General features: G+C 62.7%; 2 protein-coding genes across 2 annotated transcripts; both read right to left on the minus strand.

Moving 5' to 3' along the window:
• Positions 1 to 1,219: 1,219 nt before the first annotated feature.
• Positions 1,220 to 1,999, minus strand: OVCA2 (OVCA2 serine hydrolase domain containing; the record flags this gene model as incomplete). The annotated part of the gene is made up of 1 exon (XM_084273102.1): positions 1,220 to 1,999. The coding sequence occupies exon 1, from the start codon at positions 1,892 to 1,894 to the stop codon at positions 1,220 to 1,222; it is 675 nt and encodes a 224-aa protein (XP_084129228.1). The 5' UTR covers positions 1,895 to 1,999.
• Positions 2,000 to 2,325: 326 nt separating this feature from the next.
• Positions 2,326 to 21,000, minus strand: DPH1 (diphthamide biosynthesis 1; the record flags this gene model as incomplete). The annotated part of the gene is made up of 12 exons (XM_084273030.1): positions 2,326 to 2,438; positions 2,821 to 2,952; positions 3,217 to 3,295; positions 3,596 to 3,696; positions 4,641 to 4,797; positions 5,573 to 5,641; positions 6,806 to 6,927; positions 7,648 to 7,802; positions 9,550 to 9,671; positions 17,492 to 17,555; positions 19,985 to 20,140; positions 20,952 to 21,000. The coding sequence occupies 12 exons, from the start codon at positions 20,998 to 21,000 to the stop codon at positions 2,364 to 2,366; spliced, it is 1,281 nt and encodes a 426-aa protein (XP_084129156.1). The 3' UTR covers positions 2,326 to 2,363.
• Between the last annotated feature and the right edge of the window lie 3,879 nt (positions 21,001 to 24,879).

The raw sequence follows: 24,879 nt of genomic DNA on the forward strand, positions 1-24,879 counted from the left end.
CCCCCCGCCCCCCCCCAAAAACGGCCTCTGGCGTCACCGACGCGGGGACCGAGGGGGTGACAGACACCCCACACCTCCACAGCACCTCAGCAGGCAGCACGATGTGACAGCCCACACAGCAGCGCTCCTGCGAGGTGGCAAAGCGGTCAGGCACTGTCCGAGCTCCACCAGCCCCCAGAGCAGGCTGGGGACACACACACAGCAGCCACATCCTCCTACCACAGCTGCTGCTGTGCTGCCACATCACCACCAAAGAGCCTAAAAAATACCCCCCCACCCCACCCCATGGTGAGAACCACTCACTTCTGCTGGGCTGTTTATAACCTGCAGCAGCTGCCAGGCCTGGTCCTGGCTGAGAGCACAGGGGAAGCGCCTCTGGTCACAGACCCACCCCTCTGCCCCTCACAGCGCTGACCCCACGCTGCCTGGCTGCTCCCCAGATCCCAGCAGGGTCAAGTTAAGGAGTTACATCCAATGTCTCCCTTCTCTGCTGTACTGTAGTCCCAAGGAGAGCCACGGTTAGACAGCACAAGACCTCTGGGCTGAGACTGGAGAGCCAGCCTGCCCCAGCAGCAGTCAAGCAGGATTCCTGTAATGATGACAGGGAAGACTCATTCCCCTGGGCTTCTGGAAGACATCAGAGCCACAAGTGTAGCGACAAGTTTTTCTTGTTCATGAAGGCACTTTGTACAGAGGAAGATACAAAAGGTCTCCCCACACGCTCATGCTGAACCAGCAGACATGTCATTCCTGAAGTGAACACCAGCCCTGGTGCTGCTAAAAGGACAAGAGGGCTTTCCAGGCCCAGGCCAGCTGGAAGGTTGGCTTGGTTTCACCAGGAATATGAAAACCCTGATCTTTGGGGCACAGCAGCCACAGGAGCAGAGTGTGCTCTGCAGACAATCCCTGGGGCTGAGCTGAGGAAGCCCAACTTTGACCTGTGCAAACCTCTGACGTCACACAGAGACCAGTGTCACCCGCCCGTCCTCAACCCCCTCACCCTCACACCCACACCCCCTCGTGTGTACACAACAGAGCTGCAAAACCCACCCAAAAACAAAGAAGGGAGATAAGAACAAACCATTGAGCCTGGCCCTGTGTTACCACTGCAGAGCAGCAGTGAGCTCACTGAGGTCTCTTTGGTCCCTCTGGCAGGCACAGGAACACAGCGATGCTTCACCACAGCAGCTGGCCACCACGTTTATTACACAGGCTGCTATTAAACGTCCCCAGCCTGTCCCTGGGTGGGGCAGAAACGGTCCAGAAAGTCCAGGTAGGCCTTCTTCTGTGCGGCAGCCGCCGGGATGAAGTGCCCACCGGGGTGGGTGAGGACAACGGGCTCCACGAAGCGCTGGGCCAGCTCCCTGCTGAGGTGGGCGTCGATGACCGCATCGGCGTCCCCCACGACGTGCAGCGTGGGCAGGGCGATGGGCTGCCGGTAGAAGTGGCTGTGGGCCGGGGCGCGGCTGGCGAAACCGGCCACCAGGATGGCAAAGGCCACGGGGAAGCGGGGGTCGCCGCGGGCCCGCAGGGCGCACACCATGGCGGCCAGCGCCGCGCCCTGGCTGAAGCCCAGCAACCCGTCAACGGGGCCGCGCTCCGCCAGCGCCGCCGCCACCGCCGACAGAGACTCCTCCAGCCCCGCCGGCGCCGCCGCCGCCTCCCCCGCCTCAAAGGTGCCGGGCCCGGAGAACCACCAGCCGCGGGGGGGGTCGTCGGCGTCGCCGTCGCCGTCCCCCTCAGCGCCGGGCACGGGGTGCGGGGCGTTGAGCACCAGCAGCTCGGCGCGGCCGCGCAGGGCTTTGCGCAGGGCGCCGGTGCGCTGGCGGAAGCGGCGCTCGCTCTGCCGGTAGCCGTGCAGCCCCAGCAGCCGCAGCGGTCGCCCCTCCGCCATGATGCCACTGGAAGCCGGGAGCGCCGCTTCCGCCCGCACAACTCCCCTCCCATCCCCCCCCTCCCCTTCCCGCCAAAAGCCCTCACGCTCATTGGGCAGCGCGGAGGCTGCGGGGCGCCCCCTGGTGGCGGGAGGTCGCGGCACGGAAAGAAGGGCACAGGGAGGGACGGGGCGGCCCCGGTCGGACGGGGACGGGGACGGGAGGGACCCCACCGCCGTGCGGCTGGGGGCTGACGAGGGCAGAGTCTACAGCACGGCCGGGCGTTGCTGGGAGCCAGTTCCCGCGGGGAGGCGGTGCGGGTCGGGCAGGCTGCGGTGGCATCGAGGCCGCATCTCCATCCGTGCCGGTGCCGGTGCCGGTGCCGGTACCGGGAGGCTCTGGCGGTGCTTCCCCTCGGGAGGCCGGTACCTGCGCTCACGCCGAGTCCCAGAGCGCGGCCGCAGCAGCAGGACATGCCGCGGGCTGTGCTCACGAGGCTGCGGGGTGCCCGGTGCTCGGCCCCTCCTCTCCCTCCGCCGGCGCGGGGGCTGCGGGCGGCTTCCCCTGCCCGGAGAGACGGGGGGGGGGGGTGAGGACGGGGCTCCCGCCCGCTCCGTGATGAGCCCGTCCGTGCTCAGCCCACGGCGCCCCACAGGGCACGGCGCGGGGTTCCCCAGCCGCGGGGACCGGCCGGGTGCTGGTCCCGGCCCGGGGAAGCTCCCGCCGCTCCCCGCGTCGGGCCGGCACCTGGTCCCGTTACCGTTCGCTGGAGACGAAACCACAGGGTGGCGCTTTTGCCACGCGGTACCGGCCCCCGTACGGCACCGGCAGCTCAGGCCTCACCGCGGCTCCCGCTGCCCGCCCCCTCCAGCCCGCAGGGCCGGGCCTGGGCGGGGACCCGCTGCCCACCCGGGACCGCCCGGCTGCCCCGGGACCCGCTGCTCACCTGGGCCGGCCGGCCGTGGCGCGGTGGCTCCGTGCCGCTGTGGTTCACCGTCCACGGCCCCAGGGAGCGGCTGGCGTAGAAGTCCATGGGGTACGGCTGCTGCCACTCGATGTCCCGGAGAGCCACGGCGGCCTGTGGAGGGGACAAAGAGCCGGGTCCCTGAGCAGCGCCCGCGGTACCGGGAGAAATCGGCTTGGTGTGCCCAGCAGGGCACTGGCAATAGAAGCTCCTGGCACCGGGAATCCCGCTGGATCGGGAATCCCAGCGGCACAGCAGGATGGGGAGAGGAGGGGACGCTGCCAGCTGCAGGGACATCCCCGTCCTGGCAGCTCACAGCGCTGCAGCTTCTGCGTGCCAGGCCTGGTCACCCCAAAAACAGGAGAGAGGGGTGCTCACCTCATAGGGTGTGAGCAGGGGCTTGCTGAAGGCTTCTCCCCAGTCGATGGAGAGGCGGGGACAGGCGACCTGCACCCAGCTGGAAGAGAAACACGTGGCAAAGGATGGGGACGAGCATTTTGGGCAGAACAAGCTGCAATGAAGGAAGGGGAGCGGGCAGGGTGCCAGGTCCCTACTGTGCTGGAGCCACCCCAACGACACCCACATCCCCTCTCTACCCCAGGGCACAGGGGAGCACAGTGCCAGCCCAGCTGACAGAAGGACAGACATGGCAGGGACAGCTGCCAGTGGGAACGGGAGGCTTGGACAGGAATGAGGTGTCCCAGGGACCCCCAGTGCAGGGGGCTGCAGGGTGGGGGGGTGTCCAGCCAACACTCACGCGTCCACATCAGGGAAGAGCTGCAGCTTGCTGGGGAAGATCTCGGACAGCAGCACCCGCACGAAGGGCCGGCCCAGGGTGCGGAGACGTGACTCCAGGTGCTGCAGGAGAAAAGGCACCCGGGGGAGTTGCAGGGAGCACAGATGGGTATCCCCAGTAAGCCCCACAGCCCCTTCCCAGCCACCAGACACTCTGTGGGTCCCGGCTCTGCCCACCAGCCACGTCCCCTTGGCAGCTGTGGGTCAGGCACAGTGATGGGGACTGTGGCCGTGGCTCTGGCTTGTGCACAGCTCTCCCTAGCACGTGTCTCAACCTAATGAAGTAATTACCACTCAATGCCAACAATCTGTTCTCGTTAGCGGCTGCCTTCCCTGGGACGCCTGCCTGCCACGGGCTGGCTGCGGTCAGAGGCTGCAGGAGGAAGAGAGGGGCCCAGGAGGGGCCAGGGACGTCCTTGTCCTTGCCCCCCGCTTCCTGGGCCACGTGACAGTGGCTGCTGGGACCTTCCCTCCCTGCTCTTCTCACTGGTCCCTGGTGCTGCCCCAAATCTCACCTGTGGCTCCCCAAAAATTTCCAGGTGTGAGTGGGGCTGCTGTGCTCAGGGCACCCTGCTCCCATGGGGCAGGACATTGCAGTCCTGCTCCCTTCCCTAGCTAGGGTGCAGAAAGCGCTGGCACAGTGACTGAGCAGGGATGGTGAACCAGATCACAAGTTCATCCAATTAAAACAAACCCAGGGAATTAATTGCCCAGCTGCCTGGATGGGGGTGGGGGTGTCCCCAAGGTTGGCCAGCTCTCCTAAACAAGGGGCAGATTTAATGAGCCCTCATCCAACCTCCCTCATCTGCTGCTAATTGCTCTGCCTACACAGCCTTGGGGCACTCAGACCCCAGCCAGTGGCAACCGATGGGCTGTCAGTGGTGCAGCATCCATCCTCATCCCAGTGGTTGTGCCAATGGTGCCGGCGCCACCGCTCACTGGTTCTTCCCCCTTTCCAGGAGCAGTGCCAGGTGCCCAGACGGGGGCCATGGGGAGAGGGCCAGTACCTGCAGAATGCTGAGGGAGCCCTGACGCCCCAACGTGCCCAAGATGAGGCCCCAGCAGTGGGCACCAGTGGCGGTGCGGATGGCGTCCTGCCGAGCGCAGCGCATGCGCTCGTGGCTGTAGTGCTCCTGGGAGAAGACCTTGCTGTAGGGATCATACCTGCAGAGCAGAGCGGGGATCAATGCACCTTTATCACCCTGCCTCCCCAAATGATGCCCCTCCTTCGTTAGCACTAATCACATCTCTCCTGCCCACAGAGGGCCCAGCTGGCTTGTTACAGCACCGAGAGGGGACAAGGATGGCGATAAGGTGGGTGTCCCAACACAGCTTCCCCCCACAACAACACCCAGCACAGCCCGGGCCACACGTTTGGCTCCACGCTCAGCTCCCCACCCTATCCTGGCTCATCAATTATGAAGAAATCTTTGATTTGTTGCTTTGTTTGACGAGGAGAATTTTAATCAAATCCCAGTTGGGCTTCGGCAGCTTCCCCAGCGCCATAAACCTGACGTGCGCCTCCCGTTAGTAACAAACGACCTACTAAGAAATTCAGATTCCCCCAAATGGGCCCAGCCTTTCGCTCTTGATATTTCATCTGCTTTCAGCCGCCTCATCATCACGCTTTATGGCCTCTGCCTCCAGCAGCCGGGCTTTAATGGGCTGCACCTCCACGAGCTTTCACAGGTACTTGTCAAAATGTTTATATTCAGCTGGAGTAAATGGCTGGCGTTCCTCTCCCCTCCTCACCTCTTCACCCTGCCCTGCGGCCTCTTTGCCTGCCTGTGCCCTGCTGCAGGCTGCTGCCTGCTCAGCCCTGGGGTGGGGGTGTTCCTGGGATGCTCAGGTGGTCCCCAGGGTGCTGGGGTGCTCCTCACTATAGGGTTGTTGGGGATCAGCCTGTACTTACAGGCAGGTATCCCCAGGTTGCCCGTACCTGTAGGCAGGTATCCCCGGGTTGGCGATCATGATGGACTCCAGGTGGAAGCGCCCGTCACCCAAATACCTGTGAGAAGGGAGGGAGGGCTGGGAGAGCTGTGTCACATGGGAGACACCAGTGCCTGGTGGTTTCCCAAGCCACACGTGTGGAGATGCCAGGAGCTTGAGCTTCTGTGCCAGGACCTGGGGCAGCAGGCACAGCTGGGAGTCCCTACCCCTGTGCAGCCCCCCAGGATGCCATGGAGGGAGAGGCAGCCATGCTTGGGGTGAGGAGGGATGCCCACGCCGGCGTGGGGTGGCCAGGACCTGTTCCATCTCACCGGCTGGTTCTAGACGTTGCTGCTTCCATTTCTAATCGGATTTCAAGTCAGCAATTACATTTCAAAGCCTTTCATTCAGCTGCCCTAATGGAGTGAGGGCTTGGAAAATGAATTCAGACGTAAAACTTGACTAGATTTTGCCCTTAATTGGAGAATGACATTTTGGGAGATCAAAGCTAATTTGTCTGCAAAAGTTAGCCCCAGAGACGGGTGAGAGAAGCAAATAATAACATGGGGAGGTCGCAGGTACGCTGGCTGCGTGCACCTGCACCGGCAGCTGGTTGGTACCGCACCGTGGCTCCTCCAGCAGCAGGAAGGACCCGCTCCGGCCAACACAATGCCAGCCCCAAGGGGAGAGCTGGAAAGCAGCACCTCTTCTTCTGGCCTCTGTGAAGCTGGAGCCCACACTGACCCCTGCCCTAGCAATCACGAGCCCTGCTCTCTGCACAGCCATGCTTGGAAAGGCGTTGGTGCTGTTGGCTCCTGGGGCAAGGTGGGCAAAGAGCTTGGCAGGGCCCAAACCCACACCCAGGCTCCCTGGTTCCCCCCCCAAGGGTGGGGTCCTTGTATTTATTTATTCTGCAGCGCACTGTATTCACAGTACATTAAGCATTTCCATTACCTAAAATAATTAGGTGATAGGAAGCGAAGTGCTCCCTCTAATTTGCTGTCCTTAAATAAAATTAATGTTGCTGTGATGTTGGGCCCTGGCCATTTGTCTTTTCCAATTATCCGCCCGCCCTTCCATCTATTATCTATTCTGATATACGACTCAATTATTTCCTCCGTGCTACGAGCACACACCACTCTGAGCAGTGTGGGGAGATGAAGGGGGCCCGTCCCACCCCCCCAGGCTGGGCAGGGGTAAGGGCAGGGCAGGGAGCAGGGTCCTGAAGGACACTGGCACTTACACAATGGCGTCTGTGTCCTGGGCGAGCCGTGGTGATGTGCAGCCCAGGATCTCCCCTGGTGACAGTGGCTTGCACTGGGGTACACACACCTTGTACTGGGAGCGCAGCTCCTGTGACGCTGCCTGTGGGAGACATGGGGTCAGAGAGGACAGACCAATGGCACAGAATGTGGCCAAGGCCAGTAGCCCCCGGCACTGCTGGGGACTCTTGGGGACACGCCAGCCCAGCAATCCCAGCTCTGTGGGACACTGGTGGCAATGGCTGTGCTGTTGTGCCCCAACACAGCAGTAGCAGTGGGGAGCCGATCCAACCGGGGAGGCACCGTCACGAAGGGCAACGGCTCCGCACAGCTGAGATGCTCAGCAAGGCTCAGCCAACGTATCAATTAAAAGACAAGGGAGAAATGCTTAACGCTTGGATAGCCCCGTGTTTAGACAGACATGGCTCAAGAGGCTCATTCATCTCCTCCCGTGCTGCCCAGCCGGCCGTTCAGGGGCAGACAGACAAACCCACCGGAGCTTCCCCTGCCGCTGCCAGCACTGCATCAAAATGCCAAGTGCTCCACCGCCTGCCCTGACATTTACAGAGCAGCTCCCCGGGGAGCCAGGGAGGGGTGCCGCCATGAAACATTGATCAGACTTATTATAAAGTACTTGATCAACATTACGGCAACAGCACATCATCGCAGCGACTCCTCAGAGGGGAACCAGCACCGCCAGCACCCCAGGGAAGCTGCTCCAGCCCTGCAGCTGGGTCAGGGAAAGACTGAGCTGGGGGTGGGATCACAAGCTCCATCCTGCGTCCCAAACTTGCTGGGGGTGGGGGGTGTCCCCCCATCTCACCTGCACTGTGGAGACAAACTGGATGGTGCTGACGAGAGCCAGGGAGGTGCCTGCTGTGAAGTTGAAGCGAATGGTCTCAAGGAAATGGGATGTGTCGATCTTTATGTCGACAAACACGTAGAGCATCTTCAGCCCTTGCGTGGCATCGATGGGAACTGGTGAGAGGAAGAGAGAGGGTGTGAGTACAGGGTATGCCCGGGGACTCGGTGAGCCCCCAAATGCTGCCACATGCAGTTGGTGGATAAAGCACCTTTGGCAGAGCTCTCTGCCCGGTGTGGGCAGATCAGGGTGGGCTGTGCCACCCCTCTGCCTGCGCTGGCACCCTGAGGAGTGGGTGCAGATGGGAGCTGCAGAGAGCACCCGCTCATTTCTCTCCAGATAATGGCAGCCTGGGGAATCAATGCACACAAATCTAATTACCCCTGGTGCTAAGAAGCCCGTGTCACCACGATTAAGTGAATAATTAAAGTACACAGAGTCCACATCGATCCACAGCTCCGCGTTCACTTCCCATTTTGGTGCTCTTCACCTGATCACAATTAAGTGCAAATTACTCCCTCCCGCGGGGCACGTGGGACCGAGAGGCAGAGGGTGAGTGCCGGTGTGCTGCGTGGGGACGCTCCCCACCATCGGCCATGGGGCTCCCCACAAAGGCAGCTGCACCAAGCCAACGCCACGAGCACTGTGAACAGCCTAAAAGGAGCTCAGCACCCTGCGGGCACCCCAGGGTCCTCTGTGACCCATCCAGTCCCGGCGCAGGCAAGGATCACATGGCCACGGGCTGCAGATTGCAGCTGGGCTGGTGACAGGCAGCCCGGCAGTGCCTGCCTGTCCCTGCGGTGAGCAGCTCCAGAAGACGTGACTCCTGTCCCCTGGAGCAGCCCAGCACACTCACAAGCACCGCTGGATGTGGCCCTTTGCTCCCCTTCCCCCTGTTCAGTCATGTAAGAGCAGGCTACAAACCAGGGGTTTTATACTCCCTGCTCCAGTGGTGCTCATAACCCTCCTTCCATAACAAAGCACCTAGCGCAGATATTTATCACCACGAGTACTCACACCGACGTGGCTTTTGGGATAGAGTTCTCAACTGGGGAGTCAGTATTTCATACAGAGCCTGATGCAATTCTTCAAACCCATTTATACGGCCCCATAAACGTCCAGGACAGCTGCTGGGAGCGTGGTGGTGGCAGGGAAGCACACACCCGTTGTTTGCTATGACAATTCTGCCGATCCACCTTAAAACCCAGAGCGTCTTATTGTTATTTTTGGGCTGATTCCATCCTGGGTGGACTTCAAAGTTAGCAGCATCTGGGACAGCAGCGCAGTTTCCATGGCAACTGGATCCAGAGTACCGTCCGCCTGGGGAGCACACAGCCTCCTCCTCCCTTCCCCGCCCAGCCTGCGCTGCACCCGCAAAGCCGCCTTCCTTGGCTCCGTGCCGGCCCCTGAGCAAGTGGGACCCCCAGACCATCGCTCCTCTCCACTGTCGCTCTGGGCTTCCCCCCAAAAGCTCACAGGTGCAGGGTGAGGGGTGAGAGCAGCCCCATCCCCATCGGTGGCTCTCAGGTGAGCAGAGTCCTGCCAAGCCAGTCCTGCAGCTCTGCTCTCTGTGATTTGGGTGCTGCTACGGCAGCGCGTGGCTAAGGAGGACAAACACTCCTTGCTGCCCCCAAAATCCTGCCCACAGGCAGCTGCCCAGCCAGCCTGGCCCCATCCAAAGCCAGCAACCGAGGCTGGAGATCAGAAATCCTTCTGGGTAGGGATTAGCCCTTGGCACTAAATCTCTGAACTGGCACTGAGTGGAACAGGGAGCCGTTCGGCATGGCACGGTGATGGTGGTGCAGCCTCCGTGGCACCACGCGCGGCTGCCTCAGCAGCACCCCGGGGCCGAGTGTCACCTACTCAGGCAGCTGTGTCCGTAGTGCACCAAGAAGTCAGCACCCAGGGCCCGGGCCGTGTAGTCATCCACGCAGCAGGCACCGTAGGTCACGTCACCCATCACCACCGCCTCCGCGTCCGTGAACCTGCGGGGACGCACAACGATGGTCACGGGTGGCTGCTGTCACTGCAGCCCACAACCTGCCCCCCTCGTCCCCCAGCTCTGTGACACGCCAATACCGGGGGACCTGGCGCTGCCGTCGAGCCCCTCGCCACGCGCCAGAGAGGATGAGCACTGGCTACTCTCCGAGATGTCAACATGATTAAGCTGGAGAGCGGTAATCCGCCTCTTCAATTGGGTAAAGCTGTTTGCAATTCAGCGGATTATCCGCTCATCAAACAATACGCTGCCAGCTTCCTAATGCTCCAGCGGGGAGAAGAGCAGAGGGAGACCCAGCGCAGCACGGTGCCGCTGCTCCTGCCAGCCAGCCCCGGGGACCAGAGCCACCAGGACACGCGGAACAGCCACCCCGGTATCCCCACTATGTGCCAGCCAGGCTGTCTGAGCCACCATCCCCTGTGCCTGGGCACCCCAGCCCGCACCCAGCGGCGTCACCCATGGGTGCCAGTTGGGCCAAACTGGATGCGCTCCAGGAGTAGCTTGGTGCTGGCATTGGGTGAGGAAAAGCACCGAGGGAACACTGCTGACATCCCTCATCCCTGCTCTGGCATCCCAGTGCTCCCACCCAAGCCCACCCAGCACCCAGTAGAGGGGGCACACACTGGCACCGTGCAGCAAAGCCAGTGTGTGCTCTGACATGATTTACAGACACCACCTTTCTGGGTATTTTATGGCACCATTTTGGGGGATTATTAGCTTGGCTGCCTTCCCAGGGAACAAAAGCAGGTATTGCCATGACAAAGCCCTATGCCTGGAGGGGCTGCTTACACCAGATGCTAATTCCTTCTTTACCCCGAGGTTGCACCCATGGCTGTAGCGCGGTGCCAGTGGGGGTCTCCCTGCAGCTGGCACAGGCTGCAGTGAAGGGGCTGGGGGAGGCAGGTGTCCCAGCACAGCAACACCCCCCACTGACACCCAGTGCTGGCTGGAGGCCAGGGTCCTGCACGCTCCCCCCCAAGCACCAGGCAGGGAGCGTTACGTCGGCGGCAAGAATAGAAATGGTGGGCAGAGCTGGGCAGATGGCAGAAGGTGGAGAAATGGTGGAGCGTGCTGAATATTAACAGCTCCGGCCCATCAGTCAGCACCCAGGGAGGGGGGACAGGGGAGCATCCCCCGAGAGGGGGCAAAGCCATTGTCACCTCCTGCATCCAGCCCAGGCAACTCCTCCTCCTTGAAGTGTCCCACAGGTTGGGGAAGCAGCTGGGAGATGGTCAGAAGCTGGGCCAGATCCTTGCCAGCACCCAAATCCTGTGGTTCCTCTCTGCCCAAACAGGAGGACAGCTCTTCTGCTGCCTGCACAGCCGTGCTGTGAGGTTTGGGGCTGCCAGCGAAGGTTCGAGAAGGCTCTTCCCCATCCCCCTCCGAGCCCCCAGCCCCCTCCTCTAATGAGAGGTGATGAGATGAACATGAATCAGACTCCACACATCTCAGCAAAAGTGGAAAATTATTCAGCTCCTTAAGATTCAGGATGGGGAGGTCTGACTCAGAGCGGCAGCCAGCACCGCTTAATTTTTTATAGATTAAAATGTATGCAAATTGGCCCAAACCCCAGAGAAAGTCCCTGGGGGTGAAGAGCAAGAAAGTGAAATAGCAACAGTGGAGGGAGGGGGGTAGAGGCTGGTGGAGGTGCCCATGGCCCCTACCCGGTGTGGGGAGCTGCAACCAGCGACTTGTGGCCACCAGCCTGTGGCAGGGGGAGAGGGGGCTGAGCCCTGCCCCAGCCCCAGGGAACCATCCTGCTCCAGCTGTGGGGAGCAGAGATGCCACAGGACAGTGCCCAGTGAGGAGGGAGCTCGGTGGTGCTGCCATCATAGCCGGTGAAGCCAGATGGGTGCCAGGAGCCTGGCAGTGCCAGCAGGAGAGGCGCAGAGGTGCCAGGACGGCACGCACTGGGGTCACCTGCACCGGCTGGGCTGGATGGTCGAGCGGAGCAGCAATCATCTCCTGAGACAAATCAAAGGCAAGTGCAGGGGCCTCCCCTTGATGTTTTAATCAGTTTGGTGTCGCTGGAGCCTTTCATCAAACTACAGAGGAAGAAAACGTCAATTAGCAGCCACCTGCCTCTGACACAGGCCGGGGAGCTGCTGCCAACCAGACTGGACCAGGATGCGGGCGAGGGGCAGCCACGGGACCATCCCTGCAGGTGTTTCGTGTCCCTGCAGCTCACTGTGGCCACGGATGGGACCCAGCAGCGTGCTGGCAGGGAGCACACGGTGACGGGGCTGTCCCCACCCAGCGCTGAGCCGCTCACTACAGCTGGGAGCTCATGAATATTGAACACGTGGGGAGGTTATTCATCTTTTACGTCCCGCAAACCCCAGCTCATTCTGAAAAACCGCCCGGCCTTAGCATTTTTCTCATCTCCCCCTAATTCATTATCTCCTCCTTTAAACAGATGGCTCCCAAAATCCCATTTATAAAGGCCATGCTCAGCACTGGCAGGGTGTGCACCCAGGCAGCCCGGGTCCCAGCCCTGATCCCAGCTGCTGGGACCCCTGGAACCTTCCAGCCCTGCTCTTCCCTGGCCAATGTGGGACAGAGATGACAGCAACCTGGCGACAAGCCTGGGACCTGATGATGCTGAGATGGACAGGCACACCCAGGGCCAGCGTGTCCCCAAGCAGGGAGCAGCCACTCCACACAACATGAGCGCAGGCACCAGGCTGGAGCAGCCCTGATTTATCCCAGCCCCTCGACAAATAAATGAGAGCATTTGCTGCTGGCAGGAGCACGGGATCCCCTGACACCGCAGCAGCGTGTGAATGATACTGTGCTGGACCTCACCCCGTGAAGCAGAGCTGCTCTCACTGGCAGAGAGGAGTCCTCAGCCCCAGCACATCCATCGTGCCTGGCTTTAGTGGCTCTGGGCAGGGACTGAGCTGAAAGCGGCTGGTCCTGGCACTATGAGGCTGCTGGAGGATGGAGTCATCGCTGAGATGCTGGGATGCCTGGGACGTCCTGCTGGAGATGGGACATGGAGCGGGCTGCTCCTCCTGCTTCACACTCACCTGTCTCACCAACGTGTGGCCCTTCACAGCATGGTCATGCTGGTGTGGTGTCACCTCCGTGCTGGGAGGGTTATGCCCTGCAAATACTCCACGTCCTGTTCCCAGGGGAAAAGGCAGAGCACCACAATCACCCCACAAAACCTACACCCACTGCCTGCCCTGCAGCACCCAAACCCAGCTCATCCCTGGAATGGGTGCCAGCAGGTGCCACTGTCCCAGGGCATGGGGGCTGAGCGCAGCCCTGGCAAAGAACAATGCACTTAATTAGCAGAGAAGCCCGTCACCAAGCCCCATTACCAGATTCCCAACTTCATTAGCACAGGAAGGCTGCACGTAATTAAAATAATGAGTTTGCAATTTTCCTGCAAACAGCCTGGAAGAGCCCCACTGCAGCTGGGCAATCACCACCCGTGGGCAGCCTGGGGCCCCGCAGAGCATCTGCAAGCAGGTCAGGATGGGGAGCGGTGCGCAGCTCTGCAGCTCCCCAGGAGCAGCCATCTCTGTCTGTGTCCCCTCCTCTCAAGGGATATCCCCCACTGTCCTCAAAGGGGATACCAGGGGTAACCCTGTCCTCCTGGGGAGCACGGCCCAGGGGCACCCCAGCTTTGCTGGCCCTGTGGCTGCAAAAGAAAAGCAAAGCAAGGGCCCAGCGTATGGTGGTGACAAAGCCACCACGGCCATCCTGTGCCCAGACGGTGCTTGTCCCCTCTTCCCCACAGCCTGGATACAGTCCTGCCTGTCAGTGCCAGCTCCCTGAGCTCCAAAGGGACATGAGGAGGTGGCACATGGTGGCGGGCACAGCACCTGCCCTGGCACATCCCAGCCCTGGGAGATGAGAGCCCTGTAGACCCCACACACTCCCCCTTGCCTGGTCCCCTCCTCACACTGTCACCACCCGGGCTGAGGTTTTAAACATCTCCAATGAAGTGAGAACTTCATTCTCCCTAATGATGCTGTTGTACCGTTAATGACGGTGATTAAATTCCCCTGCACAGCGTGCTGCACCGCGCTGCCAGTGCCTTTGGGTTGTGCTTAAAGGACAAGGGGAGAAGGGAAAGCAGTGCCGTCCAGCAGAGCTATGGTGCTGTGAAGCTGAGGCCAGATCCCGACTGGTTTTGGTATTCCAGCCCTTTGGGACATCCCAGTGATGCCACCAGCTTTGCCACGGCACTCAGTGCCACGCTGCTCCATGGTACATGACAGATCTGCTTGGCCAGGGGACATGATGCCCTTGTCCTGCCACCCGCCAGTCCCAGGAGGGAACAGCGTGGACGGCACAAGGACCTACTGGGCACTCCAGGGGCTTTTTTGTCCTGCTGCAGTGGGACATTTCCAGCCATGCCAGAGCTGCTGGGCCATGTGCACAATGTTTAACTCTTTGCTGCTTAAGTAGAGATGATTCAAACCCCCTTCCCACCCCCGTGACTCTGAAACGTCCTCAGATGCTGCTGGGTGCACCACAGCACGGTCACTGGGATGCTCTGCACACCCCCAACACTGCCTCACGCGGCTGCTCAAAAGCCATCAGGATACTGGCCGTGGTAAGGCCACGGCCGGGCAGCGTGCACAGACATCAGGACACCCCCAGCCCCCCCAGCCCCTGCCAAGCCACGGCTGATTAGCAGGAGCTGCTCGCCCCGTCGCGGCGCAAGGAGATGGAGGGATTAGCAGCTGAGAAGCCTGACAGCCGACTTTATTAACAAGGAATCAAAAGCCCAGCTGAGAGCCCAGCTGATCCGTCTGCTCCAGTCCCGGCGGGGGGAGGCGGGGTGGGGTGGGGAGAGGAAGGGTCCGCTCCTGGCTGTGCACCCCCCCTCCTCCAAGCTGTCATTGCAGGGGGCATTGCTGCCACCTCCCCAGCATGACAACAGGTGGGTTGGGGGGCTGCCCCCCACCCTCCCCCATCCCTGAGCTGCGGTCCGAGCTGCCCCCACGCGTCTCTCCACGCTGCCGCCCCCCCAGCACGAGTTACCCTCCGCGGAATTACATCAGCCGTGACAAACGGAGCCGATTTGGAAGGTGCCGCCAGAGCGTCGTGATGCAGTTTCGGCAGCCCGCCACCCCGCCAGCTCAGCAGACCCTGGCCCTGCCGCCCCCCACGCCCCCCCCACCCCCTCCCTCCACTCGCTCCAGTGCAGGTTCGATAATGACAAACCTATTAACGCTAATTAACTGGGCCTCACGCCGGTCAATGCTGGAAGTGTGCTCTGGATTTCAAAGGCTCCAGGCTAAGTACCCCCACCGGCCTTTGCAGAGACAGCGGCTGTGACACCTTGGCTACATCTTCATCCCTGCAGCCCCTCAGGCTCAGTGAGTGCCACTGCAATGCTGGGGAACCCAGATGAAGTGCTGGTGGGCGGGGAGGGGTGGTCCCCACCCCACAGCCCCCTCCTTGCTCCTGCCAGTGTTTGCTGGGTGTCTGGTCTGTGGGGACAGATGGACTCACAGAAAGCACCATGTCCTCCCCAAGCCACCTGTGTTGCAGTGGAGCGAGGCCACGTCCCTGCTCTTCGCCCTCCTCAGCATCACTAGGCCACAGCACAAATACACTAGAAGGCAGCTCCAGCAGAAGGGATAAATATCCCAGTTGAGCGGTGGGAAGCAGCTCCTGTTGAGCCAGAACACACGGGGATGGGCACAATCACCCCAGGGCCACCAGCCCCAGGCACAGCTCTGCAGCCATTACCAGAGCATGCAGGGGAGGGGGAGCTCTCTGGCATCCCCAAACCCCTCATTCCCATCAGCAAGGAGGGAGCGGGAGGCTCTGGGGATGGGCTGGGGAGAGGGGCTGCTTGCTGAGCAACAGCCCCCCCCGGGGCACAGATATCCCTGACATGCTCAGCCCTTGCAACCCCTCTGTCCCCACTGGTAAGGGGACATGCCACCCTGGGGGTGACAGCACCCCGAGCCCCCATCCCCAGCCTGGCCCCAGCAGCCACTGCTGCAGCACGTGGCTGCAGTGATTCCTGTCACGTCGGAGGCTCGTCCGGCCCCAGCACCGGGTGAGGAGGGCCAGCAGGAGCAGTGGCTGAGCCACGATTTCACATTAATGCCGGCAATGAATATTAATGGCAGGAAGAGGCAGGCACAACGATGCCACCTGCCTATTCACACCTCACCTACTGCAGTGTAACCAGGTCCCAAACGCCTTCCCGAGAGAGCGAGGACAGGGCTGGGCTCACTCCCACCTGCAGCCACCATCCTCCAGCTGGAGATGCTGGTACCCAGCACAGCCACATCCCTGGCCAGAATCACAGTCGTCACCCGGTGCTCCCAGCAAAGGACTGGCAGTGGGGTGTCTCTGGGTGCTGCGTGGTGGCAGTGAGGGAAAGATTTGTCCCTCCTGCTCGGCGTTGAAACCACCCCCCATCCAACCACCAACCCATCGGTGCTGCCACATCCCTGTTCTTGGCCAGGCACCTCTCCCCAAGCAGCACCCATCTCCCCCCACCCCGGCACCCAGCAACTCCCCTCAGCCCCACGGAGGACCCTGGGCAGTAAGGGTGAGTCCAGCAGTGATGCCAGCCCCCCAGGCATCCACTGGCACCCTGGCATCCACTGGAAGCAGGGCTTAAGGTTTCATTCAGATAAAAGAGCCCCTTAATCCGCTGCCTTTGAAGTCGGAGACATGAAAGCGGCTGGGTGCCAAAGCCGAAGAGGAGGCAGCTCCGCTTAAAGGGACAAGCCCACGCAGAGCCGCCCGCACTCACACCCATCCCCTGTCCCCCACACCCGTCCCCTACCCGCTCCCACCTTCCCACCACTCCTTCAACCCAGCCTAAGCGTGGGTAAGGATGGCAAAGCAGGGACAAAGCCTGCGGGCACGGCTGCCTTCCTACCCAGCACGGCGGTGGCTGCTCGGCTAGCAGTGGCAGGGAGGAGAGCTTGCTCACCCCGGGAAGGCAGTTTACTAATGAGTGCCGCGACCCCAATGGCAGACGAGGCATGCGGTGCTATTAGCACTAATTCACGGTGTGAAAACAGAGAGGGGCTGGGGAGGGGGTAGCAGCCGAGGGGAGGGAGGGAGGGAAGGCAGCGCTCAGCAGTAAGGAGATTACAGGCAATTTCTATGAGGTGCCTGCATCCGCTGCTGCATCCTCTCTGGTGCCTCCCACCTCACCTCCCGAGTGGCACAGAAAATCAGGAAAGGAGCCACGGGGCAGTGGCCAGCTGGCAGGAGCTGCTTGTAGTCACCCCTCTGGGCCATCACCATGGCCTCAGGCCTCCCCAGCTGGAGACAGTCTGCTCCTGAGCATCTCTATACTGCCCCAAGAGCAGCACAACCAGACCATGACTGCGGGGACAGGAAAAGACCAGAGGAGAGGAGGGCAGGGGATCTGTGCGGTGGTAGCAGCCCTGCTGCCAGCTCTCCCCTGGCTGCGGCGCTGCGGCGAGCGCACAGGCACCGAGCTGGCGTCAGCCGGTTGTTAACACGGCTGCTCTCCGGCTCCATCACCCCAGCCAGGGCCCCGACACGCTGAGCTTGTCAGAAACTCCCAGCAGAGCAGGGAGGGGAGGAGAAGCCAAGCAGCGAGCGCCGGGCTGGCACGGTGCCGGTCCTTGTCCCTGGGGCTACTAACGGGGGCAGCAATGTTCCTGCACCCGGCCAAGGTGTCCTCATGAGGGCAGCCACGCTGGGGTCCCCTGGCATACCCCTTGGCAGAAGCTCTGTGCTTCATTCTGCCACCCGGTCTGCTGGCCACCTCATTCCTGGCAACAGCCCCCATTCCCTTGCCAGCCCCCCCTACACCCCCAGACAGAAAAGCTGTCATCTTACCGCTCAATGATGTCCGCGATGGTGCAGGCGAACATGAGGAGCCCTTCCGGCATCTGCAGGGCCACTGGGAAAGAGAAACAGCCCCAGGGTTAGGAGGGCACACCCTGAAGCAGGGACCTGGGCATTAAGCCCCCAGGGTAAACACACCCCACTCCAACAGCAGCCACAAGAAAGACCCTCCCCAAAACAGCCAGAAACTGTCCAAAAGTCCCAGGAGTGCACGTGGTCCTGCCTCAGGCCGTCTCCATTCTCTCCGCTCGCACCCAGCCACTGCGCACACACCTCATCCCTTTTTGAACCCGCTGACACCGCTGGTCTCTCCTGCTCCCCGCAGTAATGAGTTCCAGATTTTAATTATGTGCTGCACAGGAAAAGGTACTTTCTTCTGTTTATTTTAAACCCGCTCCTAATAATGTAAATGCATGCCCCTGGTTCTTCTGGTACAAGAAAGAGTGAATAATCATCCCTATTCAGCCTCTCCGCATCATTCACAATTCTATATCCCTCTATCATATCCCCCTTCGTTCGCCTCTTTTCTAGCTAAAGGATCTAAATCTATTTAATCTCTCCTTGTACAGAAGCTGTTCCAAACCTTTGATCATCCTCGCTGCCCTTCTCCACACTTCCCCTCCCTGCCTCTCTCCCTGTTTCAGGAGGGCGGCCGGCAACGACGCAGCATTGTGCCTAGCAGGAATTTATTCATCAACGAATAATGTTTCCTGGTTTGTTCCCTCCTCACAGCTCAGAACAATCCCTTTGCCTCTGCAGCCCAACTGGTCTCCCCAGTGCCTGTGGTGCAAGCCAGGAGCCCCCCCTCGCAAGTGCCCCTCGGTTGCCCCGGGGTGGTAGGGAAAAGCAGGGACCATGCTGAGCGTGATGAATGCAGGAGGCCCCATTAATCCCGCTGCATTTCACCTCCCGATCCTACTAAGCCTTCCCAGCTCCAGCAGCATCTCTCCAAACACCCTCTCCAGATCCTCCTCCAACAGAAGTCCCCACGCTGCCAAGCCCGGCCTGCTGCCCAGCACAAAGCTGTGTAGAGACATGGCCCAAGCAGGGCCAATCTCACCCTGTTCCAAAGAAAAGCTTCAGGCACACCGCCACCCCTGCCTGCCTGGGTCCTGGCATTCCCCAGAATGTTTGGGAATGACCATTCAGGACCCCTCCTCCATCCTGGGCTGCCACCAACAAACAGAGCTGCAAACAGCTCTGCCTCCCCCAGGGAGGGGTTGGCAAGAGGCAGCTGGGTGACCCTCTGCCACCGCAGCACTCTGGGGACTGAGGTGATATGCCAGCCCCCCCCCCCCAGACCCTGCAGCATGCTGGGTGCAGGCAGGGCTGGGTGCAGGCAGGGCTGGCCGCAGCCCGGCAGGAGCCTGCGTTCCCCCAGCAACGAGCCCCTGGCTGGGCTCCGCACAGGCAGATTTTTAAATCCCAGCACGGCTGGCTGGCTGATGGGCTCGGCTCCCAGCTCTGAAGCCTAAATCCCAGCCGCATATTTACATTTAATTAGGAGGTGCCAAGCAGGAAAACGTGGCAAGGAAAGCTGGAGCAGGCACGGCTGGGCGGCCTCACCACGTCCCAGCACGCAGCCCTGCCTCCCACACCGCAGCCCAGGACAGACTGGGCAGCCCCACAGCCTCTGGTCCCTCGGCATCGCAGCTGGGACCGGCTCAGAGAGCAGCTCTGAGAGCATCCCCCAAGACACCTGCCAGCTCGGTGGCAGCCAGCAGAGACCTTCCCAGGTGGATGCAGCATTTCAAATCCGGCTCCACCCAGAGCCCCTGGAGCTCACACAACCCCGTGAGCAGCCCCTACCCATGTGGAAAGTGAAGGTGGGGATGCTGGTGGCACCCAGGGACAGAGAGGGAGGCTCCATGCCCTGCTGCCTGTAGCCGATCACACAGCAAAGCTGGCTCAGCCACAGCACAATGCACACACTGGCTGGGCAGGGGAGGGAGGGGGGAAGTTCTGGCATCACCCTGCGGCATCACAGCAGCTGCTAAGGCCCACGGTTGCCACTCCTCACCCCTCTGGGGCTACAGCAAACACATGCACCCCCCAAGGATGATTCAAGACAGGGCGTAGCATGGCCCAGCCCCCCCACAGCCAGGCATTGTGGGGCTCTCCCTGCCCGGCTCCAGCAGCGTGGCAGGAAAGCACAGGGAGAGAAGAGAGCAGCAGGGACCTGGCTGGCGTCCCAGACACATCTCACAGGCTGACAGGTCCGCGCAGCTCAACCTGTCCTGTCCGATGTGATTATAATCCAGAGATACAGATCTATTAACCCCCCCTCAAGGGGAGGAGAGCTCGCCAAGACAGCGCCTAAACATGCCAGGGCATTCTGGGCAGCTCAGCACCATCCCTTCCTCAGCAGCAACAGCAGCAGCAGCCCTGTGCCCTGGCCCCCTAGCACCACTGACCAGCCGCACCGCAGCCCCCAGTACCCCTCACCCCTGGGAAGCAGGGGGTGGGGGGGGGGTCAGTGCTCACCCTTCCTGGCCTGAGCCTGCCGGATCCTCCAGATGGTCTTGGGGATCTCGAAGTTGTAGTTTCGGGGCAGGGCCTCCGCTGCCTGCCGCAGCTCCGCGTTACCCAGGATCTCCTCGGGGATCTGCTGCGCCGCTCGTCGCGCGGGGGGGGCTCGTGCTGCGGGACAAACCGGGCGGCCTAAGGAAGCGAGTGGGAGGGTGGGGGGGGGGGCACCCTGCACCCCATGTATGTGCCACTGGTTATCATCACTGCCCTCGTGCCACACTTGGGGACACCCGAGCTGGAGAAAGGGAATAGAAGGGGAGTAGGGGCTTCTACTCTTCACGCTGGGGGCAGGCTGCTGGCACTGTGGGGGGGGGTATTTTTTTGGGGGGGGTGGGGGACACCCACCTTATTTTTGCCCAGAAAACACCACATGAAACCCTACAAGCGCTTCACGGGGCACAACCCGCCCACCCCACGCCCCCCCCCCCCCCCCCCCCAGCCCCCTTCCTTCACAAGCACCCCGGGTCTCCCTCACAGAGGGTCTCTCTTCCCCCCCCTCATCGAGGGGGCGCCCCCACCGAGGGGAAAAGGCGGGAGCGGCGGGTGAGCCAAACCCATCCACGGGTAAACCTCATCCCTAAGCCAGCCCCCGCCAGCAACCCTCCTCCCCACCCCTCCCCCCCACTCTCTCCTTACAGCTCGACGATGCCGGAGAGCAGCGGGGGAGTGACAGCAGGGGGATTATTCACTATTTCCAGCCCGACACCGGTACTCATGAGCCACCAAACCCACCCCGCACGGCCCACGGTCCAACCGGGAAAGGACCAGCTGGGCCGGGCCGGTGGCGGGGGAGGCCGGGACGGTGGCGAACGCCACCGTCCCGGCCTCCCCCGCCACCGGCCCGGCCTCCCCTTCCTAGTTAACCGAAATAGCGCCTTATACCGGCACCGGGGAAACCGCAGTTGACCCTGCCTTAGCCCACCTGAGGCCGGCACCGGGACCGAGCTCCCGACCCGCACGGAGGCCGCCATGGCTCTGGGAGCACGTGGAGGCGGGCAGGCAGCACTACACGAACCCCGCGCTAGGCCAGAGCAGTCGCTGGACGAGACATCGAGTAGGAAAGGGAGAACGCCGCCGCCGCCGCCGCCGCCGGGCCCCGACGGGACGGGGCAATAGGTCCCGGTATTGTCCCCTCCCGGCTTTTGGGTGTGCGGAGTGGTTATGGATTGTAACGTCGGGGTTGCCCCTCCTCGCGTCGACGCCGTTGTACGGCCGCGTCTCTCTCTTGTGCTTGCTGCCGGTCCCCACGTTCAAGGGAGGGACGGGGCGGCGGCGCCGGGGTCGTTGCGACCGCGGCGGGTCCGTTTCTCTCCCGACCCGTCTCGTGGGGTAGAAGCTAAGTCCCGTCGAGATGTGGGGCAGGAGGGACACGGGGGGTAACGGGAATTCCTCGGACCGTCAGGGGACCGGGGAGGCAGAAGAGGCTTCGCCGGGAACAGCGGTGACTCTCGGTGGGGCAGTAGGGACAGCAGCGCTTCGGTGGGATATCGGCAACCCTGGTGGGGCAAAGGAGACGGGATGGGAGAGACTCCCGAGGGACAGGAGGGACAGCCCGGGGACAACGGGGTCCTGGTGGGATGTCGGGACCGCGATGTGGATTGGGGCGACAGCAGGGACCGGGGAAGGGGAAGGGACAGCGAGGCTCCCGGTTGGGCAGCCGTGACCCCGGTGGGGCATCTGGGATAACGGTGGGATAGGAGGGACTCGGTATGGCAGAGGGGACGGTAAGAAGCAGAGAGTACCGGGGCGGGGGGCGGCAGTGACGGTGCTGGGGCGGCGAGGAGACGGCTAGAACAGCCGGGACCCCGACCGGGTGGCAGGACACGGAGTGACACCGTTTCACCGTGGGATCGGCGGGTCCCCGGGAGGTTGCAGGGATGGTGCTGGGCAGACGGGACAACGGGGAGGGCCGGGACACAGGCAGGCGCGGGGGGGCGGCAGAGCCCCGGTGAGACATCGGGGCAACGGCGGGGGGTTGGCGCGGAGGTGCGGGGGGGGCGGGGGATGACAGCCGGTCCCAGGGGGGCCGCAGAGCCCCGGGGTGGGGGGGGGGGGGCGAGCTGAGCCATGTCCCCCGGTGGGGCGGAGGGGGTTGGGGGGCGGGGGGTGGCGTGGGGAAGGAGTGCAGCGGCACTTTCACGAACTGTCCACGGGAGGCGGGAGAGGCGGTGGCGGCGGAGGAAAGGGGGGGGCCCGGCCGGGCTCGCCCAGCCCAGCCCAGCCCTGCCCAGCCCTGCCCGCCCCGTCGCTGCCCCGCCCCGCCCTGCCCAGCCCTGCCCGCCGCTGCAGGCAGCGCGGCACCGGCACCGGGCACCCCTTTATAGGCTCGGCCCGAGGGGGTGGGGGGCGGCGGCGGCCCCAGCCCCGAGGGGGCGGCTCCCCCCTAAAAGCCGGCGGCGGGACGCGGCGGCGGGCAGAGGCGCGGCCGGCGCTCCCCGGTGCTCCGGGGCCGGCGCTCCCCGGTGCCGCTGCGGCTCGGCCCGCCATGCCCCCGCGGGGGCCGCTCGCCCGGGCCCCGGCTCCGCGTTCCCGGTGCAGCAGCAGCCACCGCTGCCGCCGCCGCTACCGCTCGCCGCCGCCGCGCCCGTGGCTCTAAGCGCCGCCGCCGCCGCCGGCGGGAGACCGCGCCCGCCCCGGCTCCAAGATGCTCCGCCAAGGTGAGCGCCGCACCGGGAGGGCAACGGGTATCGGGGGCAGCGGGGCCGGACCCGAAGTTTGTCTCCCCGCTGAAGTTGGGGCCGCGCCGCCGGGCGCCCCCCGCCGCCGCCGCGTTACCGGCGCCGCCGCCGCCACCGAGGCTCGGGCACCCCCCGGGGTCCCCGGGGAGCGGCACCGGCAGCGCACGGCGGGAGCACAGCGCGGCGGGGAGGGGGTGGGGACCGGGAGGAGTCGGGGAGACACGGCGGGCGACGGGTCCCGTAGGACCGAGGACGCGGCGGGTCCCGCGGGCACCGGGGTACGGCGGGGTCCCGCAGGCAGCGGGGCTGCGGCGAACGCGGGAGGTGGGGGGGGGGGGCACCAGGGCACGGTGGGTCCCGAGGAGCCGGGGGCACGGCGGATCCCGGGGGAGTCGGTGCTCGTCCCCCTGCAGTGAGGGAAGGGGAAACGGCGTTCACCGGGGGCCGCGGGGGGTTCGGCGGGGAAGTTGGGGCGAGCCGTCCCGTTCCGCCCCCCCGAGGACATTTCTCTCCGCTGTGACATCACGCTATTTCTATGGCAACCGCCTGGGACATCATAGGGGAGCTTTTTGACATCACAGCGAAGGGAGAAGCCGGACTTCCCGGGGGGTCCGAGGAGGCGGGGGTGGGGGGTGCCGGGCAGGACCCCCGGCCGTGCTGTGCCCGGGCAGTCCCGCGGAGATGCTTGGGACAGCGATGCCGTGCGGGGGGACCTCTGTGGCACCCCCTCCCCACCCTGTCCCATGCCCCGGGGAGGGCGCAGCCTCCAAGCCCCTGGCCCAGCTCTCACCACCACCACCACATGCCCCTCTCCGACGAGGCTCCGGCAGCGGGAGGAGATGCCAGCGCTGCACCTGCAGCTCCCCCAGCCCCCTACATGGGGTTGCAGACCCCCGGGAAGGGCAGAGCCCCCACTGCCGCCCCAGGGATGCTTTTTCCTGCTGGGGGGCGGGGGGGGGGGAATGTCACCTTGTGGCTGCGGGGCCTCGCGCTCGGATGCTCCTCTCTCCATCTCCCACCTTGGCTTTGTTTGGCGTATTAACCCAACCAGGCTGGTGGTCTTGAGAATAAACCCCCGAACGCTGGTTCCCAGCTCCAGTGCTGCTGGTTGGAGGAAAAACATCATCTGAGCTGGGAAACGGGGAGCTTGAGGTGGAGGCAGGCAGCGGGGCTGCTGGCAGGGTTGCATGCGACCAGGGGTTGCCTGTTAAGGTCAAGATCTACAGCTTTAATTTCTGGAGCTAGAAAAACAAAATGCAAATTGAAGAGCCTGTGGGCTAATGCAAAACCTATTCTTAAAGTTTTTGTCTTGTTAAGCAAGGAAATAGAGTGCCAAATAGGCTTTGTTAAGTGGCAGTCTAATTAATAATTTAAAATCTTGTAGCTGTCTTTCATTAGAATTTATCTGTACATCAACCACAAAATCAGTCAAACACACTCATTTATAAGTTAATGCCATTCCTGAATAATTCAACAGGCAGTTAGAGGAGGCCTCCATCCCGCCGAGAGGCTCTCCCCTCCCTGTCTTGCTGTGGCCAGGTGTCCCCAGGCAGGGGGTCCCAGTCCCCGGGATTTGCCCCAAGCAGGGTGTGGAGGGGACCCCCCTCAATGTGAGGAGTGGCAAGGGGAGATGGGGAGAGCTGCTGTTGGGGAGCCTTGTTGGAGCTCGGAGGCGTCTGGCTTTGTTGGAGGGACGTGGCAAGGCGAGGGTGTGCTGGTGGGAGGAAGGATGGGCTGATGGTGGCACTGCCACCGCCTTCCCCATCCCAGGGACTGGGCTTGGACCTGGAGCTGGGGGACATAGCAGGGCTTGGGGAACCCACAGGCTGTATCCCTGGGGGAAGCAGCTCTGTGTGCCCGCTCATGGAGGGGGGGGGGGCAGCTTTGTGCATGGTGCCATGCAGGGCAAAGGTGTCTGGTGCTGGAGGTTTGTGGCAGGACGGGTGGGATGGCTGGGGCAGCGCTGGGATGCTGGGAGGTGTTTTGGGCCTCCTGTGCCATGGGACCTCCAGCTGCAGAGGCACCAGGCAACCCCTGGGATTCAGGGTGGATTTTAGGCACTGGGAAGTTGTTGTCAGTGTGGCAGCAGGTGACAGCATGGGGTACAGCTCTGGCCTGGGCGAGGGTGCTTGCGGGGCCGTGCTGTGCCGTGCACCCTGCCAGAGGAGGCTG

This window comes from Gallinula chloropus, assembly GCF_964237585.1.
Source record: "Gallinula chloropus genome assembly, chromosome: 19".
NCBI classification, from domain to species: Eukaryota; Metazoa; Chordata; class Aves; order Gruiformes; family Rallidae; genus Gallinula; species Gallinula chloropus.